At 54.3% G+C, this 15,121-nt stretch overlaps 2 protein-coding genes across 2 annotated transcripts; both read right to left on the bottom strand.

The window, feature by feature from the left end:
• On the bottom strand, window positions 1-4,078 carry LOC129546241 (dipeptidase 3-like). The gene is made up of 10 exons (XM_055411106.2): window positions 3,852-4,078; window positions 3,430-3,556; window positions 2,818-2,947; window positions 2,588-2,729; window positions 2,274-2,340; window positions 1,987-2,163; window positions 1,610-1,694; window positions 1,005-1,080; window positions 395-530; window positions 1-303 (listed from the first exon to the last, which is right to left on the bottom strand). The coding sequence occupies exons 1-10, from the start codon at window positions 4,061-4,063 to the stop codon at window positions 64-66; spliced, it is 1,392 nt and encodes a 463-aa protein (XP_055267081.2). The 5' UTR covers window positions 4,064-4,078; the 3' UTR covers window positions 1-63.
• A 1,978-nt stretch (window positions 4,079-6,056) lies between these two features.
• Window positions 6,057-12,003, bottom strand: LOC129546982 (dipeptidase 2-like). The gene is made up of 11 exons (XM_055412486.2): window positions 11,931-12,003; window positions 10,743-11,042; window positions 10,337-10,463; window positions 9,894-10,023; window positions 9,666-9,807; window positions 9,304-9,373; window positions 9,008-9,184; window positions 8,320-8,404; window positions 7,599-7,674; window positions 6,520-6,655; window positions 6,057-6,423 (listed from the first exon to the last, which is right to left on the bottom strand). Exons 2-11 carry the CDS (start codon window positions 10,943-10,945, stop codon window positions 6,166-6,168), a joined length of 1,404 nt encoding a protein of 467 aa, XP_055268461.2. The 5' UTR covers window positions 10,946-11,042; window positions 11,931-12,003; the 3' UTR covers window positions 6,057-6,165.
• Window positions 12,004-15,121: the final 3,118 nt, after the last annotated feature.

The raw sequence follows: 15,121 nt of genomic DNA, 5'->3' as shown, positions 1-15,121 counted from the left end.
ATGACTAGAAGGGAAACTTCATGAGACTTTGCCACAGTGACCTCTGGGGGACTAGCCAGGTCACTAGAGCCACAGGATGAGGACTGAGAAGGCGGCAGCAGCCACAAGGCCTACAACGAGTTGTGGGGAGGCTTTTGGGGGCCTCTGGAGGGCCTGGTTGGTTAGCCACTTGTTTCTCACCCGGTGTATGGCCCGAGGCTTACTATGAGGCTGAGTCAGGAGGTGGGAATGGCATGACCTGCCCACCTGCCTGTTTGGAAATTCATCCTCCAAAGGACTCTGACCTTTGTTTTCCTCTCTCACCTGAAGATGAAAGTCAGCAATCAGTGGCTTCCACAATGCCCCCCTCACCTGCTTAAACCACTGAACCCTCTTTCAGTTCAGCCCAGCGTACCTGTTCCACTTGTCTGAAGACCCGCAGCAGGTTTCCCCGAAGGACGCCCTGAAGCTCTTCCTCCCTCCAGCCTCGCCTCAGCAACTCCGCTATGAGCACCGGGTATGTGGACACGTCCTCCAGCCCCTTGGGGAATCTGCGTGGCCACCAGCTGGCTAACTGCGGCTCCTCAGCCCGATGCTGGCTGAGGGCCCACTGTCGCACCAGCCCCAACCACATGTGGGAAGTTAAGGGCTGTGTTCCTCAGGCTACTGAATGCAACTTTGGAAGCTCCTGGAAGACTGGGCTTCGGCAGCTCTTACCTGCTGAGCAGATGCTCAGCCCACAGCACATCTGCTGGGCTAGCAGTGGAGCATGTGCTGGACAGGTCTTGCGAGGGGGTGGGGTTCTTAACAACTGTGATGCCCTGGAGTGGGAATGGGTCCACTGGACCACAAGAGGGACAAGGAGACTCCAGGAAACAGGTCCTGGGAGGGGAAAGATGCCAGGTGGGCTGAAAGACTAGAGTCTGTAATGAAGGATGAAGGATGGGAGGACCATGGATGGGGAACTGAGACTAAGGGGCTCCCCACTGTACCCCAGCCAAGACAAACCCCAGGGAAACACTCACCGGCCAGACCCATCATAATTCCCGCTAATCCCGATGAACTCAGATCCTATGACTGCCCTGATGTGCTCAAAGTGATCTAGGGGATGAGGGTAGTGGTGGGTAGCATGAGGCTGGAGTTAGATCCTGGGACCAGCCCTGATCTGAGGAAGCTCAGCATGGCCAGTTCCCCTGCCCAAGGCAATCCAAGACAGGACAGCTGACTCCATGGAGTTCCTAGTCTACTGTGAGTTCGGGAGTGGCCTCAGGCCAGACACTGGACCCAGAGTGAACCTCAGGGCCTGAACCCCTTAGGACCTTTTCCTGCCTAGGAGCCACCACGCCTCTGGTTCCTTGAGAGCCTGGTCACAGGGCTCTGCCTGTCCTGTCTAGGGATATGGGAGCAAAAGAGAGACTCAGAAGCAGAGGCAGTTGCCTCCCTTCAAACCCGCTGCACTGGTTGAAGCCCCAGATCTGGGTTCAGGGCAGTGAAGAACTGTGTCTGCTTCCCTAGACTGTTGGGAGGCCTGCCTAGGGCCCAGGGTGTGCTAGAAGGCTAGAGCTCTCCTGATGGCCCAAGCAGCCACAGGCCAAGCTACAAGTGCACAAAGAATTGAAGTGGGGCTCACCTGCCACGGTGGACACATTAGCAAACAGGTTACACTGCAGCACCCCCATGGACAACGACACCATCACAATGCCACCATTCTTCTTCTACATGGATGAACAAAGGAACACTCAGCTTGCCCCTTCTGACCTGATGGCCTGCCACCTATGCCCTGGGGGCCCTGATAAGGCAAATGCTGAGTCCTCGCCTGAGGGCTTGGGTGAGACTTTACCTCTCTTGGCCCCTGGGTGGGAACTGATTTGGCCTTGAGTTTCAGAGATGGGGGAGGGTTAACCAGCCTCAGGTCCAAGGATGAGTGAGGACTGAACTGGTAGCTCTGCTTAGGGTCAAGGATCTTTGGATGAAGTCCTGGGGTTGAAGGCTGGGGTGGCCACTCACCAGAAGTTGCAGGATGTCATCAGGAATGTTAAGCATGTTGTCACACACAGCTTTGGCAGCTGAGTGGGAGAAGATCACAGGAGCCTTTGACACCTTCAGGGCTTGCTGTGCCAGGGCATGTGACCCATAGGACAAGTCCACCATCATGCCCAGGCGATTCATTTCCTCTATCACCTTCTGCAGGGACAAGTGGAGGATTTTTTTTGGGGGGGGTTGTCAGGAGGGATGCACATGTGTGCATTCCTGTAGGGGGTGGCTGAGGTAGGGTATTGAAAAGGAGTCCTTACCTCACCAAAGCTTGTCAACCCACTGCTGTTGGTGTAGAAAAGCTGAAACTTGGTGGAGCTCTCTGCCCTGAAAGACAGCCAGTGGAGGGCAATCTAGCAGGCCACATCTTGGCCAACAGAGCCTGGACATCCAGGCTCTCTGTCCACGCGTCCCTCCTCAGAACGGGGTGAGGATCTGGACCAGCTGCTTTCTGGGAGTGTGAGGGAGCTGCTGAGAGTCCAGCCTCCTTCTGTGGGCCCCTCTATCCTCACCTCTCTGGCACTTTCCCCACCAAGCATCCACCATTCCACCCCAGGCCAGGCAGTCTGCTCACCAGGGCGTGTTGCAGGTAAAGGTGAGCGTCAGGTAGCGAACTCCCAGCAGATAGAAACTGCGCAGAACAGAGAGGCTGCTGTCAATTGAGTGACCACCCTCCACGCCAATAAGGCAGGCCAGCTTCTGAGTTCTGTTCAGTCCTAGAAGAAGATAGAGGATCAAGTGGTCAGAGGCCAGGGCTGGAACCACCAGAGTAGCCCCTGACTCCCCTCCTTTCCCCCAGCCTACCTTCGGCTGAAGTCACGAGCTCCAGTTCATTGTAGGAGTCACACATGCGGCGGATGAGGTCAATCTGCTCCAGCGTGAGGCGCACGGCATCCTGGTCCTGAGTCTGGCATGGGGCGTAGGCTGACCAGAACTGGTGGTTGGCCCATGGGTCCAGAATGAGATTAGGCTGGTCTCAATGCTATAGGCCTGCTACTTACTCCTCCTCAGCCCTCAAGGTACTCATGTGGGTCAGTGGCCCGAGTGCAGCACCGCATGACCCTGTGGTACCCTGATGACTATCCAGCTTGCTGCCAGCAGCCCAATTGAAATCATGACACATCATTGCTTGCCGTTTGTCCATGGGCTGTGTGAATGCCCCAAGGGCAACCTACCATATCCTTTGTGGTTTCAGAGCCCCCACCCTCACCAAGGATTTTCCAATCACTTTCTGTGTTTCCACAGAACCTGGGCACCCATGCAGCTGGCCTGTCTTGACCTCCAACACCCCTGTACTCACTTCCCAGCAGCCACATAATGGCACATAGTGTGTCCTATGTCCATCAGAAGCCTGTCTACCAAGGTTTCTGTGGCCCCCAGACTCCCCAGAGGCCATTATGTGTGTCATTCTGGTACCTGTGCACCCACGAAGCCATCCCTGAGCTTGTCTAGGTTGGTCTGGCCAAGTGTGAAATTGCGCAGGTTCACACCTTGTAGCTTGTTCTGGAAATGCCGTTTCAGGAGCCGCGGCAGGTGGTTGTGGCTGGGGTTGTTAGGACAAAGTAACAAGAGTAGGGGACATGGCCTCCAGGACATGGGCCTACCCTGTCCCACCCCACGTCCCCACCTCACACAGATGATAGTCCTGAAGAGCAGCTGTTATGTAGGGGGTTCTACCAGCAATAGCGTAATGGGGAGGAAGGAAGGCGCCCTATGCGGGTGGTGGAGCAGAGGGCTGTGTCAGGGAGCCTTCTCTCTAACCCTTTACGCTCTGGACCTCCTCTCCTGCCCAGGAACTGGTTCATCGCCCACCAGCCCGCACACCCCCACCTACGCACCCATCCACCAGCCGGAAGTCCCGCATCAGGGCCCGCGCGCGCTCCTGGAGACTCAGGCCTCTGAGGGTGCCTGGCGCTGCTGGGGTGCTGGAGGTGGCCGGCCTGGTCAGGGCGCTAGGGGTTCCCCACAGCAGCAGCCAGAGCAGGAGCAGCAGACGCAGCAGAGGCCGCTGGGTGAGCACGAGGGGACGCTCGAGGCCTAGGGGCAGCATTGCTGCACAGGTCCGAGCAGGCGGGCAGAGGCGGGTCTCGAGAGCTAAGAGGAGCGGGCGAGGGGCAGAGGGAGACAATGGAGTCCTGACCGTCGATGCGGGTGATCCAGCGGCACGGCTTCGTGAGAAGCGGCTGGAGTCAGGACGCTAGGCAGGTTAGCTCGGGGATCCGCAATGCCGCCGCCCAGCGTTGCCGCCAGGGGGCGGTAGGCCCTTCCCTCCCATCTAGGGTGGCGCCCCATTGGGCCAGGCCAGCCTCTGCCCAGAGCGCCCTCAGGCGGCTCACCGCGGGTTACCTCTGTCCCTGCTTCCTGCCCTGCACCCACCCCTCCCAAGCGCCTGGAGCCTATTGATTCCAGGAGGAGGCCAGGGGGTGACTAGGAGGGGCCCAGGAATCTTCCCAATTTCGCCTCTAGGCAGACAGATCGCAAGCCCATGTGGGGTTTTAGCTGCAGGGATATGACTGCACTCCTACTGGTTAAATATTCCATGAAATTCTGGGAAGAATTAAAATTTAAAAGAGTGAATTCGATCTGTATGTTTTGACTGGCAGAAGAAAAAGATCCCCTATATATTTTTAACAAAAATGAAATTTGAGTATAATGTTTATGGGAGACCATTTTGTTTTAGTGCCTGCTCATTCACTAAGTTGTGTCTGACTTTTCTGTCACCCCGTGGACTGTAGCCTGCCAGGCCCCTCTGTGCATGGGATTTCCCAAGAAAGAATACTGGAGTGGGTTGACATTTCCTTCTCCAGGGGATCTCCCCCAAGGATCAAACCCACATCTCTTGCATCTCCTGCATTAGCAGGCGGATTCTTTATCACATCTGGTATTAAAATTTACTTCTGGGGACTTCCTTGGTGGTCCAGTGGTTAAGACTGTGTGCTCCTAATGCGGGGGGCATGGGTTCTTTTTGTAGGGTGTGTCTCCGCCCAGAAAACAAAACAAAAATCCTCCCCCAAATTTACTTCTGTACCTATGTTGACATACACATACACAAAAAAAGACTCTAGAGGAATATACATACTAAACTTTAGTTAATAATAGCCATCTTGGGAAGAGGGTTACCTGTGTGTTAAGTGTGTTAGTTGCTCAGTCGTGTCCGACTCTTTGTGACCCCACAGACTGTAGCCTGCCAGGCTTCTCTGTCCTTGGAATTCTCCAGGCAAGAATATTGGAGTGGATTGCATTTCCTTCTCCAGAGGAACTTCCCAACCCAGGGATTGAACCCTGGTCTCCTGCATCAAAGGCAGATTCTTTACCTATTGAGCTCCAGGGTAGCCCTAACCATTTTAGGAAGGGGGTTACCTACACCCTGGTCAATTTATGTCTCATCTTTTTTTGTATTTTTTCTTTAGCTTATCTGGCTGCACAGAGTCTGAGTTGCACATGTGGGACCTAGTTGAGGCATGTGAACTCTTAGTTGCTGCATGTGGGATCTAGTTGCTTGACCAGGGATTGAACCTGGGCCCCCCACATTGGGAATGTGGAGTCTTAGCCACTGGACCACCAGGGAAGTCCCTAGAGCATTATCATTTATGGACTGGGGGAAGATGTAGTGGCTAAGTAGACTGAATGTCTTAGAAAGTCCCTGAGGAGTAGGGGGAGGGGTAGGCCCACCTCCAGAGCTGTCTAGCCATTAGAGGTCTGTGGCTCATTAAGTAGCCTGACATTCTGGCTCTGTCTAAATAGGAGCAAAGATAATTTGTGATCCAGCCAGGTTCTCTTCTTGGGAATCTGAGCCAGAATTCCCTAAAAGATCTCCAGGTGGTAGACAGTGGGTCATTATTTAGGTGACCTACTCAGAGGGAATGAGTAAAGCCTGCCTTCCTGCAACCAGAGCCTCCCACTCTCTTCTCCTGGTGCTGAGCCAAACCCCCTGGGATTCCTCAGGCCACTGCCAACAGGTCTGCCTTGAGTACCTGGTGTCTGAACTGCAGGGTTGCCCACCAAACCCCAATGTTGGGGCCTACAGAGAACGACAGCTCATGCTGATTCAATTTCTGAAACATTTATTTTTGGGAAATGTTTGTGCTTGCATGAGAGGAAACTTTGTGGATGTCTGCATCTGCCAAAGTGACATCTGGCAGGATTAATGGGTCACCAGAGCCAAAGAATGAGGACCAGGAAGGCAGCAATAACTGTGAGGCCTGGGGCTGTGTTGGGGGAAGATTTTGAGAATGACTGCATAGGTGACAAAGTATAATTCCCATGTCTTGGAGTTCTGGTTAGTTTCTGGTCTTGAGCCAGATTCTCTGTCTGCTGCAGATGCGAGAGGACGGAGCGGCAGGAGCTTCCCAGCTGCTCATCTGGGAACTCATCCTCCAAGGGACTCTGTCTCTTGTTTTCCTCCCGAACCTGGAGGCGGCAGTCAGCGTGCAGCAACTCCCACAGCACCCCCACACACACCCCATACACATGCTCAGAGCTCCTCTTCGGCCCAGCCCAGCATACCTGTTCCACCTGACTGAAGACCCGCAGCAGGTTTCCTCGAAGGACACCCCAGAGCTCTTCCTCACTCCAGCCACGCCTCAGCAACTCTTCTATGAGTACTGGGTATGTGGACACGTCCTCCAGACCCTGTGGGAACCTGTGTGGCCACCAGCCAGCCAGCTGTTGGGCCTCAGACCTGCCCCCTGGTCCTGAGTCAGAACCAGTGTCATATGTGTGCAGGCTCCACTGAACCCCAGCCCTGGTCAAATATGGGAAATGGATACTTGGAGAGAGTAAATGATTCAAGCCTGCTCTTCATCCTTCAGTATAAGGGCCCTAAAGCTCCTTGAATATTCATCAAAATTCTTTGAACTATTAAGATCTATGCCTTTCACTGAATGCAAACTTTCCCTTCTGTTTATAAAAGAAGAAAAGCTTTTGAAGAACTGGGTTGACACCCTTGCATACACAGACCCAACTGCAGGCAGAGAAGATGGTTAGCCCACCCCAGACCCTGCTAAGAGTCTGCTCAGAGGGCATGGGTCTGCTGGCACTGGCTGGGTGCAGATGCTGGGCAGATGAGGTCTGTCTGGTTGGGTTAGCCAAATATGATGATTTAGAGTAGGGCCACGGAGAAGGCAATGGCACCCCACTCCAGTACTCTTGCCTAGAAAATCCCATGGATGGAGGAGCCTGGTAGGCTGCAGTCCATGGGGTTGCTAAGAGTTGGACATGACTGAGCGACTTCACTTTCACTTTTCACTTTCATGTACTGGAGAAGGAAATGGCAACCCACTCCTGTGTTCTTGCCTGAAGAATCCCAAGGACGGGGGAGCCTGGTGGGCTGCTATCTATGGGGTCGCACAGAGTCGGACACGACTGAAGCGACTTAGCAGCAGCAGCAGCAGAGTAGGGCCAATGGGATGCAGATAGACAGGAGAGCCCAGCAAACAGACCCTGGGAGACGGGAGATACCAGTGGGGCCAGCAGACCTGAGGCTGTGGTCAAGGCCATGAGGACCATAGTATGGTAGGCACCGTGGCTATGAAAGCCCCCCACAGCACATCCAGCCCAAGACAAGCCCACGTGGATGCACTCACCGGCCAGCCCCATCATAATCTCCTCCAATCCCGATGAACTTGGATCCAATGAGGGCCCTGATGTGGTCAAAGTGATCTGAAGGATGGAAAGTCAGCAGTTTGGGACTTCCAGGGCGGGGGTGGGGGTGAGGGCTGGCCTCTGTTGATTCCCCTTCTTGCAGCCTGTAGGCCAGACAGGCCAGTTCCTTCATGGCCTGGCACCCAGAGCACCAAGTAGAGAGCCCTGAGGTTTGGTCTGAAGTGATCCCATCTGGCTCCAGGATGGACTTCAGATTTGGAGTGGACCTCAGAGCCACCCATTTGGGCCAAGATTCACTCTGCCTCTCAGTTCCCTTGAAAACCTGTGAGGTAGCCTCTCTATGGGTGGTGAGAAAGGAACAGGAAAACAACTGAGAGACCCCAGAGACCTATGGAGCTGCCCAGTCCCTTGACCAGAGGCACAGGCAATGTGCTTTGGAGCCCCTGCAGAGGTGCAGATGGGCAGCACCCGCACTCTGTGTCTGGCTACCTCCCGGATACCCATCAGCATCCATTTAGATTCTGTGGCTCCAGTTCCACATGGCACCGAGAACTATGTACCGTTCATTATTGGGCTTGGGGGAGTAGTGCCTATTGCCCACAGTGGGTCAAACCCCTGGGGCCCTTCTGAGGTCCTCCTCAAATTTGGACCCTGCTTCAGGTCCAAATCAGAACTGTTTAGAGAGCCCAGGGTGAGGCTTACCTGCCACAGTAGATACGTTGGCTAGTGGGTTGCACTGTAACACCCCCACGGACAAGGACACCATCACGATGCCACCGTTGTTCTTCTGCAGAGTTGGACAATGGACATTTGACTTGGCCCCTGGCACAACTACCTGCCTCTTCACTCTCTCGGCCCTCTGAGGAAGCCGTTCAGCCCTGGCTTTGAGATCAGAGACGTCTCCTCTCTGGGTTTGTGTGAATGGGGGAGCCTCAGCTCTGGGTCTGGGTGGTGTCTTGGCACTTGGTTTGTGGGTTTGGAGGAGTATTTTTATTTTTTCTTTCAGCTGCGCCGTGTCTTAGTTGTGGCACGTGGGGTCCTCCATCATACTTGTGGCATGCGGTCTTCTGTTGTGGCAGGCAGGGTCTTTAGTTGCAACATGTGAGCTATCAGTTGTGGTGGGATCTATCAACCAGGGATCTAACCCGGACCCCCTACATTGGGAGCATGGAGTCTTAGCCACTGGACCACCAGCGAGGTTCTCGAGGAATGTTTACCACCTAGAACCCCCACCTAGAGTTCAAGAGTTCAGGGGCTGTGGTTCATGTGTTTTGGGGGCAGAAGATCTTTAACCTGGGGTTTGAGGAAATTGAGGGAGCAGAAGCTCAGGTTCAGGGGCTCCCGGTTCGAACGTCTTGCTTTAGGTTTGCAGGCAAGGGCAGTCTCTCACCAAAAGCTGTAGGATGTCATCAGGAACATTCCGGGTGCTCTCGCACACAGCCCGGGCAGCCGAGTGGGAGAAGATCACAGGTGCCTGCGACACTTCTAGGGCTCGCCGTGCCACGGCATCTGAGACATGAGACAAGTCCACCATCATGCCCAGACGGTTCATTTCTGCCACCACCTTCTGCAGGGATGGGTTGGGGAGAGGTTGTCAGGGCTGCACTTGTCTTAGGTGTATTGATTTGGAGGGACCGGGGGAGCTGTGCATTCACATGGTGTAGGGTATGGAGCCAGGGTCCTCACCTCACCGAAGCTGGTCAGCCCTCTGACATCACTGTAGAAGGGGTGGATGCCCTTAGCTGAGCTCTCTGCCCTGCAGGGTGGTCAGGAGGCAGTCTGACTGGTGGTCATGACTCAGCTACAAGAAGCTAGACAGAGGTTCTGTCGAGCAGTCTACAACTGAAACTTCCTGGAGCAAGAGGAAGGACCCAAGCAGGGCTGTGTGTGGCAGTAGGAGGGCTCTTCTGGGGATCCAGTCTTGCTTTGTAGACCTCCCCACTCCAGGTTCAGGGCCAAGTCCCAGGGGTGGAGCTTGGTGTGGGCTCCAGCATGATCTTGGGCAGATCCCTGCCTCACTGGGCCCATACCATCTGCACCAAGCTCACCAGGGCGTGTTGCAGGTGTGTGTGAGTGTCAGGTAGCGCACACCCAGCACATAGAAGGTACGCAAGACGGAGAGGCTGCTGTCCAGTGAGTGGCCACCCTCCACACCAATGAGGCAAGCCAACTTCCGCGTGCCATTCAGAGCTGGGGCAGGTGGGGCAGATTGTCATTGTCAGAGACATGGGTAGCTTAATCAAGCCCCTGACACCCACCACCACCCATCCGTCTACCTTTCACTGAAGTCACAAGCTCCAGCTCAGAATAGGAGGCACACATGCGGTGGATGAGATCAATCTGCTCTAGGGTGAGGCGCACAGCATCCCGTTCCTGGGTCTGGCATGGGACATAGGCTGACCAGAACTGAGGGAAGACCAGGGGGTGGTTTGGGTAGGGGTTCCTTTAGAACTTCTTGGGCTTCTCACAGCCTCCACAGCTGGTGCAGCGCTCCCTGTGCCCGGTGTCACATGTGATGCATGGCTTGTTCTGTGGTACTTGGATGCCCATCATGTTGACTCACTGTGACCCCTGTTAGCCCCCAACATCCATGTCATGGCACTTACTAGGTTGCTATGGTAACTGAGTTCCGATGTGACTAACCTGCGGTCTCTGAGGCCCCCAAACTCCCTCACATTCCCCCAGAGCCATGGTGGCACCTTGTGTGTCCCCTTGGTACCTGGGCACCCACGAGACCATCTTTAAGCCTGTCCAAGCTGGTTTGGCCATGGCTGAAATTGCGCAGATTAACATCCTGTAGGCCGTTGCGGTTAAACTGCCTCAGGACCAGGGGCATGTCGTTGTGGCTGGAGGGAGGTCAAGGCAAATGGGTGGGCTCCTTCGGGCTCAGGCCAGCCAGGGGATTTCCCCACCTCACACTGTCACATAGACTATACTAGGACCAGCTGAGGCCTGGCATGAGGGGGTTCCCACCAGAGAGGGAGTTACAGAAGAGGAGAAGGGCACCATGGATGATGGAGAGGACACCCAGGGGTGGTGTAAGGGAGCCGCCCCACTAGTTCTGCATGCTCTGGACTTCCTCCCCTGCCCAGGGCCAGGCTAGGCCCCCACCAGTCCCCACGCACCCATCCACAAGCGGGAAGTCCCGCATCAGGGCCCGTGCACGCTCCCCTAGACTCAGTGTGCTGGGGGTGTCCAGACTGGTCAGGGCAATAGAGGCATCCGGTGTTGTCTGGGTACAGGTTACCAGCCACAACAGCAGCCACAGCAGGAGCAGCAGAGGCCGCTGGGTGAGCATGTGGGGATGCTCGAGGCCCCCACTCAGCATGCTGCACAGGGTCAGGCAGGCGGGCAGAGGTGCGTCTGAGAGCAGTGGGGGTGCTGGGGTTCTGTCCGTTGACACAGATCACGCAGTGGTGCAGCCTCTGGGAGAGGGACATGGAGGGAGGGGACACAGAGTCACAGAACCCTGTGACCCCTGTGCAGAGAGCTGTAATCCGCAAAGCCCGGGTGCCATGGGGGCCTGAACTACCCTCCTGCCCTCTGCTAAGAGGAGACTCTTGTGGGTTAACCTGGCCACCTTGAGCCCATTCCCCTCCCCTCTCGGGTTCCCTCCACCCCCGCTCCTCTCCCGACCCCTCTATTCTGAGGGGGCTGCCCTAAATTGCTCTCCCCCTGCCTCTAACCTTGCTGTCCAAGAGAGTCAGGGCTCTTCTGTCAGAGAGTGGCCTTCAGCCCCAGGCAGCCCCTCCCAGGAGCACAGCTTGTCCTCATTTGTCTGCAGCCTGCCCCGCCCACCCCAGGGCTGTGTGCCAGTGTCTCTGTGTCCCCATTGATCTGGGCTCCCAGTTTCCAGGTGCTGGGCCATGTGGGGTGGGTGTGAGGGAGGAGATAGTTTTTAGAAATGGAGGGTTAACCTTGTGGGTTCTAGATTCAGGAAGGGCCCCTCTGCTCCCGACCTTCTGTCTCCCCCTACTTGACTCCCCAGGATGCGTGACCATTCTCAGGGGACTTCAGCCAGCAACTGGGAACTGTCAGGGGCACCCCTCCCCCATTACCCCAGTCACCCTCTGGAAAGAGCGCCTTCAGGAGTTGCTGTACTTCTCCAGGGCCTCACTTGAGGAACTTTGGGGATGTGAACTGAACAACCATCTGGGAAGAGTCAAGGGCCCTTTTACTCAACAGAACAAGAACCCAGTTGGTAGGCTACTGAATGGAAGGAATTGAAGTCACTTCCATGGCAGGAGATTCCCCACCCCAGGAAGCTTCCTCCCAGAGTTGTGGGCTGACCTGCTGGCCAGGATCCCTCCTACCTCAGTGTGGAATGCCTGGCATCTGGGTTCTGCTGCTACAGTCGCTGTATCTTGTGGCCCTTGTGACTCTAGCTCTCCCAGAAACCACAAGGTCTAAGTTCCTGTGCTTGCTCTGAGGCCCCACCCATTCCTCATTTCTAGTTTCAGGCCCTCCCCTCACCCTAGCTGACTTCTCTAGGAACAGCCCCCCTCCCCCACCACATACATACACTGGGGATGTGCCTCTTCACAGAAGCTCAGCCGCTGAAATGCTTTCGGAACCTTGCCCAAACTCCTTCATCTCCAGCCTCTCAAGTTTCTGCTCTGATCCTTGGCGCCCCATGGAGCTATTTGGCCTTTGGAACATTTCCTGGGTGGCAGGAGTGACTAGCTCAGGGGTAGGGACTTAAGTCTGAGTGCTGGAGACCCTAGAAATCTCTCTAAAAATGAAATGAGTAAAACTCTTCCAGCAGAACTAGAGGTCCTGGTCTACCTGGGAGGGAAAGGGTCCCTGCTTGTGTATATTTCAAGGCTCATGTATATTGTATTTGACATTGCCTAGTGCCTACAGGCCAGAAGGAAGGGCACACTGGTGGTGCTATGTTGGAGGTGAGTCTGCTCCCTGCTCTCTGCAGCTGGAGGGTTCTCTAGGCAGCCCACCTGCAGAGTGTGCATCCCCTAGGGCTCTGCTTCTGAGAACAGCAGGGTGTATCCCTGCCTGGGGCACCCAAACTCAGACCTGGCTCCTTTCCCTCCCCTTGCTGGTCAGCAGTCCCCATAGTCACACTCACAGTGGGGAGAGGGAGGAGAAATTCTTGGGTTGGTTTCCAGACAAAAAATATATGAGTTTGGGAGATAAACAGTTCATTCCACTCTTGATAGACCTCCAGGAAGTGCGGACAAACAGCAGCTGCTGACAGAGGAATGAAGAGAGAATTTAGCCTTTTTTTTTTCTTTCTTCTTTTAGCTGTTCTGCAGGGACCAGATGTCTAGACAGGCTGTTTTGACCCAGAGGAGGTAGGCACCATTACTGTAGAAGATTAGCCAGGCAACAATTTTTCTGTAACGTTCAGCTTCAGTCCTTAAACAGGCTGGCACTGGTGGCCATGGCCTTGAGGTGACCATATAAAGCTGATCATGGAAACACACATACATGTACATTCTTATATACTCAGGGGCATGGAGTACTCACACCCAAGCGGCAAGCAGATTTTAGCCAACAAGGTGACGTATCGTTCCCTTAACCTCACCCAAGGCATCTTCATGCCCTGTCCCCACCAGGGGGAAATGAGCACACTAGCAAAGTCTTGTCTTCTAGGAGCCCCCCGGACACAGGGACAGTTTCGCGGCAGAGGTTGTGACAAAAGTTTTCCAGGTGCCGCCGACAATGGGCGGGAGTGTAAAGAGGATGGAGGCAGAGAAGCCCAGGGCCTGGCTCCAGAGGTGACCTGAATGTCATCTATGGTACCCTCTACTCTCTGCCCACCGCTCCCCTTTCAGGGCATCTTCAAATTCTGCTGATTCAACCTCCAGACATCTCCCGGGTATGTCTCCTTTCCATGCCCACCATTCCTTTCCCAGTACAAGTCGTTTTCATCTCTCACCTCCTTCTGGTCTCCCCATCTGCAGTTCATTTCCCATAGAGCAGGCATACCCTATCTCTCTTTGAAAAATCTGGTGCCATCCTCCTGACCAAAGTTTTTCTGTGGCTTCTTGTTGCTTTAAACTTAGGATTCCTTTATTTGGCTTTCAAGCCCTGGGGAGTCTGCCCTCATCTGCTTCTCCAGTTTCAACAAATAACACAAACCTCTAAGATCCCCTGGAGAAGTAAATGGCAATCCACTCCAGTATTCTTGCCTGGAAAATCCCATGGACAGAGGAGCCTGGCGGGCTACTGTCCATGGGGTCCCAAGAGTCGGACATGTCTTAGTGAGTAAACCACCACCACCACCACTCTGGCCACACCAGCCATGCTGCCCCTCAGCCTCTAAATGGGGGCGCTGCTGAGGCAGGGCCAAGGGAGGAAATCTTGCCATCAGGAAGGGTTGAACATACCATGGAGAACTCTGCCAAATCCAAACCCTCTTTGGCAACTTACCCTTTCTAAAACGGGGACATGAGTGAACCTCTCAGACTGCTCAGGTTCAGGTTTTGCTGGGACCTCTCCCTCTTCCTCCCCACCCCACCCTGCCCCAGCAGTCAGAAGTGGTTGCCCCTGTTGGAGTTGGCAAGTGAACTCAGTAAGGCCATGACCACCACATTCTGCCACCTGGCACCACACCTGAGCACAGCAAGCACTTGACCAGCATTCAGTGAAGAGTGAGTTGACTAGGAGCACAGGAGGCTGCTGCCTTCCCTTCCTTCCCAGAACAAGGAGATGTGACAGCAGTGCCAGTGCATCAGGGAAGCCAGAGTCACTGTGTGCCCAGATTTGTGCTACCAGTTAGTCTTCACAATAGCCCACGAGGTAGGTTTTTACCAGCCTCATTTTTTTCTGATTGATTTTTTTTTTTCATTTTAAAATTGAATTATAGTTGATTTGGGCTTCCCTGGTGACTCAGATGGTAAAGAATCTGCCTGCAATACAAGAGACCCGGGTTTGATCCTTGGGTCGGGAAGATCCCCTGGAGAAGGGAATGGCTACCCACTCCAGTATTCTTGCCTGGAGAATTCCATGGATAGAGGAGCCTGGCAGGCTACAGTTCATGGGGTCGCAAAGAGTCAGACACAACTGAGCGACTAACACTTTCACTTTTTCACTGTGGTTGATTTACAAAGTTGTGTCGTTTCAGGTTACAGCAAGGTGATTCAGCCACACATGCACACACAGATATGTGTGTGTGTGTATATATATTTTCTTTTTCAGGTTCTTTTCCTTTATGTGTTGGTGTGATGTTTAGTCACTAAGTTGTGTCTGATTCTTTTGTGACCCCGTGGACTGTAACCTGCCAGGCTCCTCTGTCCATGGGATTTCCCAGGGAAGAATACTGGAGTGGGTTGCCATATCCTTCTCCAGGGGATCCTCCTGACCCAGGAATGGAACCTGCATCTCCTGCATTAGCAGGCAGATTCTTTACCACTGAGTCGCCAGGGAAGCTTCTTTTACCTTAGAGGTTATTACAAAATACTGAATATAGTTCCCTGTGCTATACAATAGGTCCTTGTTAGTTGTGTTTTATATACAGTGGTGTGTATATGTTAATCCCCAACTC

The sequence above is a fragment of the Moschus berezovskii genome, chromosome 22 (genome assembly GCF_049115385.1).
Source record: "Moschus berezovskii isolate FMDL1 chromosome 22, NW_MosBer_1.0, whole genome shotgun sequence".
Lineage (NCBI taxonomy): Eukaryota > Metazoa > Chordata > Mammalia > Artiodactyla > Moschidae > Moschus > Moschus berezovskii.
The sequence above is the reverse complement of the archived record's forward strand: the minus strand, read 5'-3'. Positions and strand labels throughout refer to the sequence as shown.

Bases quoted from the DNA above. Each gene is read 5' to 3' on its own strand.
- LOC129546982 (XM_055412486.2), bottom strand. From the start codon at position 10,945: ATGCTGAGTGGGGGCCTCGAGCATCCCCACATGCTCACCCAGCGGCCT. The intron at 9,185-9,303 runs GTGAGGACCCTG...CCATCCCTGCAG, and splicing joins GGCTGACCAGCTTCGGTGAG to AAGGTGGTGGCAGAAATGAA. The intron at 6,424-6,519 runs GTATGCTGGGCT...TGCCGCCTCCAG, and splicing joins TCTTCAGTCAGGTGGAACAG to GTTCGGGAGGAAAACAAGAG.
- LOC129546241 (XM_055411106.2), bottom strand. From the start codon at position 4,063: ATGCTGCCCCTAGGCCTCGAGCGTCCCCTCGTGCTCACCCAGCGGCCT. The intron at 2,730-2,817 runs GTAGGCTGGGGG...ATCTTCTTCTAG, and splicing joins GCTCGTGACTTCAGCCGAAG to GACTGAACAGAACTCAGAAG. The intron at 2,164-2,273 runs GTAAGGACTCCT...TTGTCCCTGCAG, and splicing joins GGTTGACAAGCTTTGGTGAG to AAGGTGATAGAGGAAATGAA.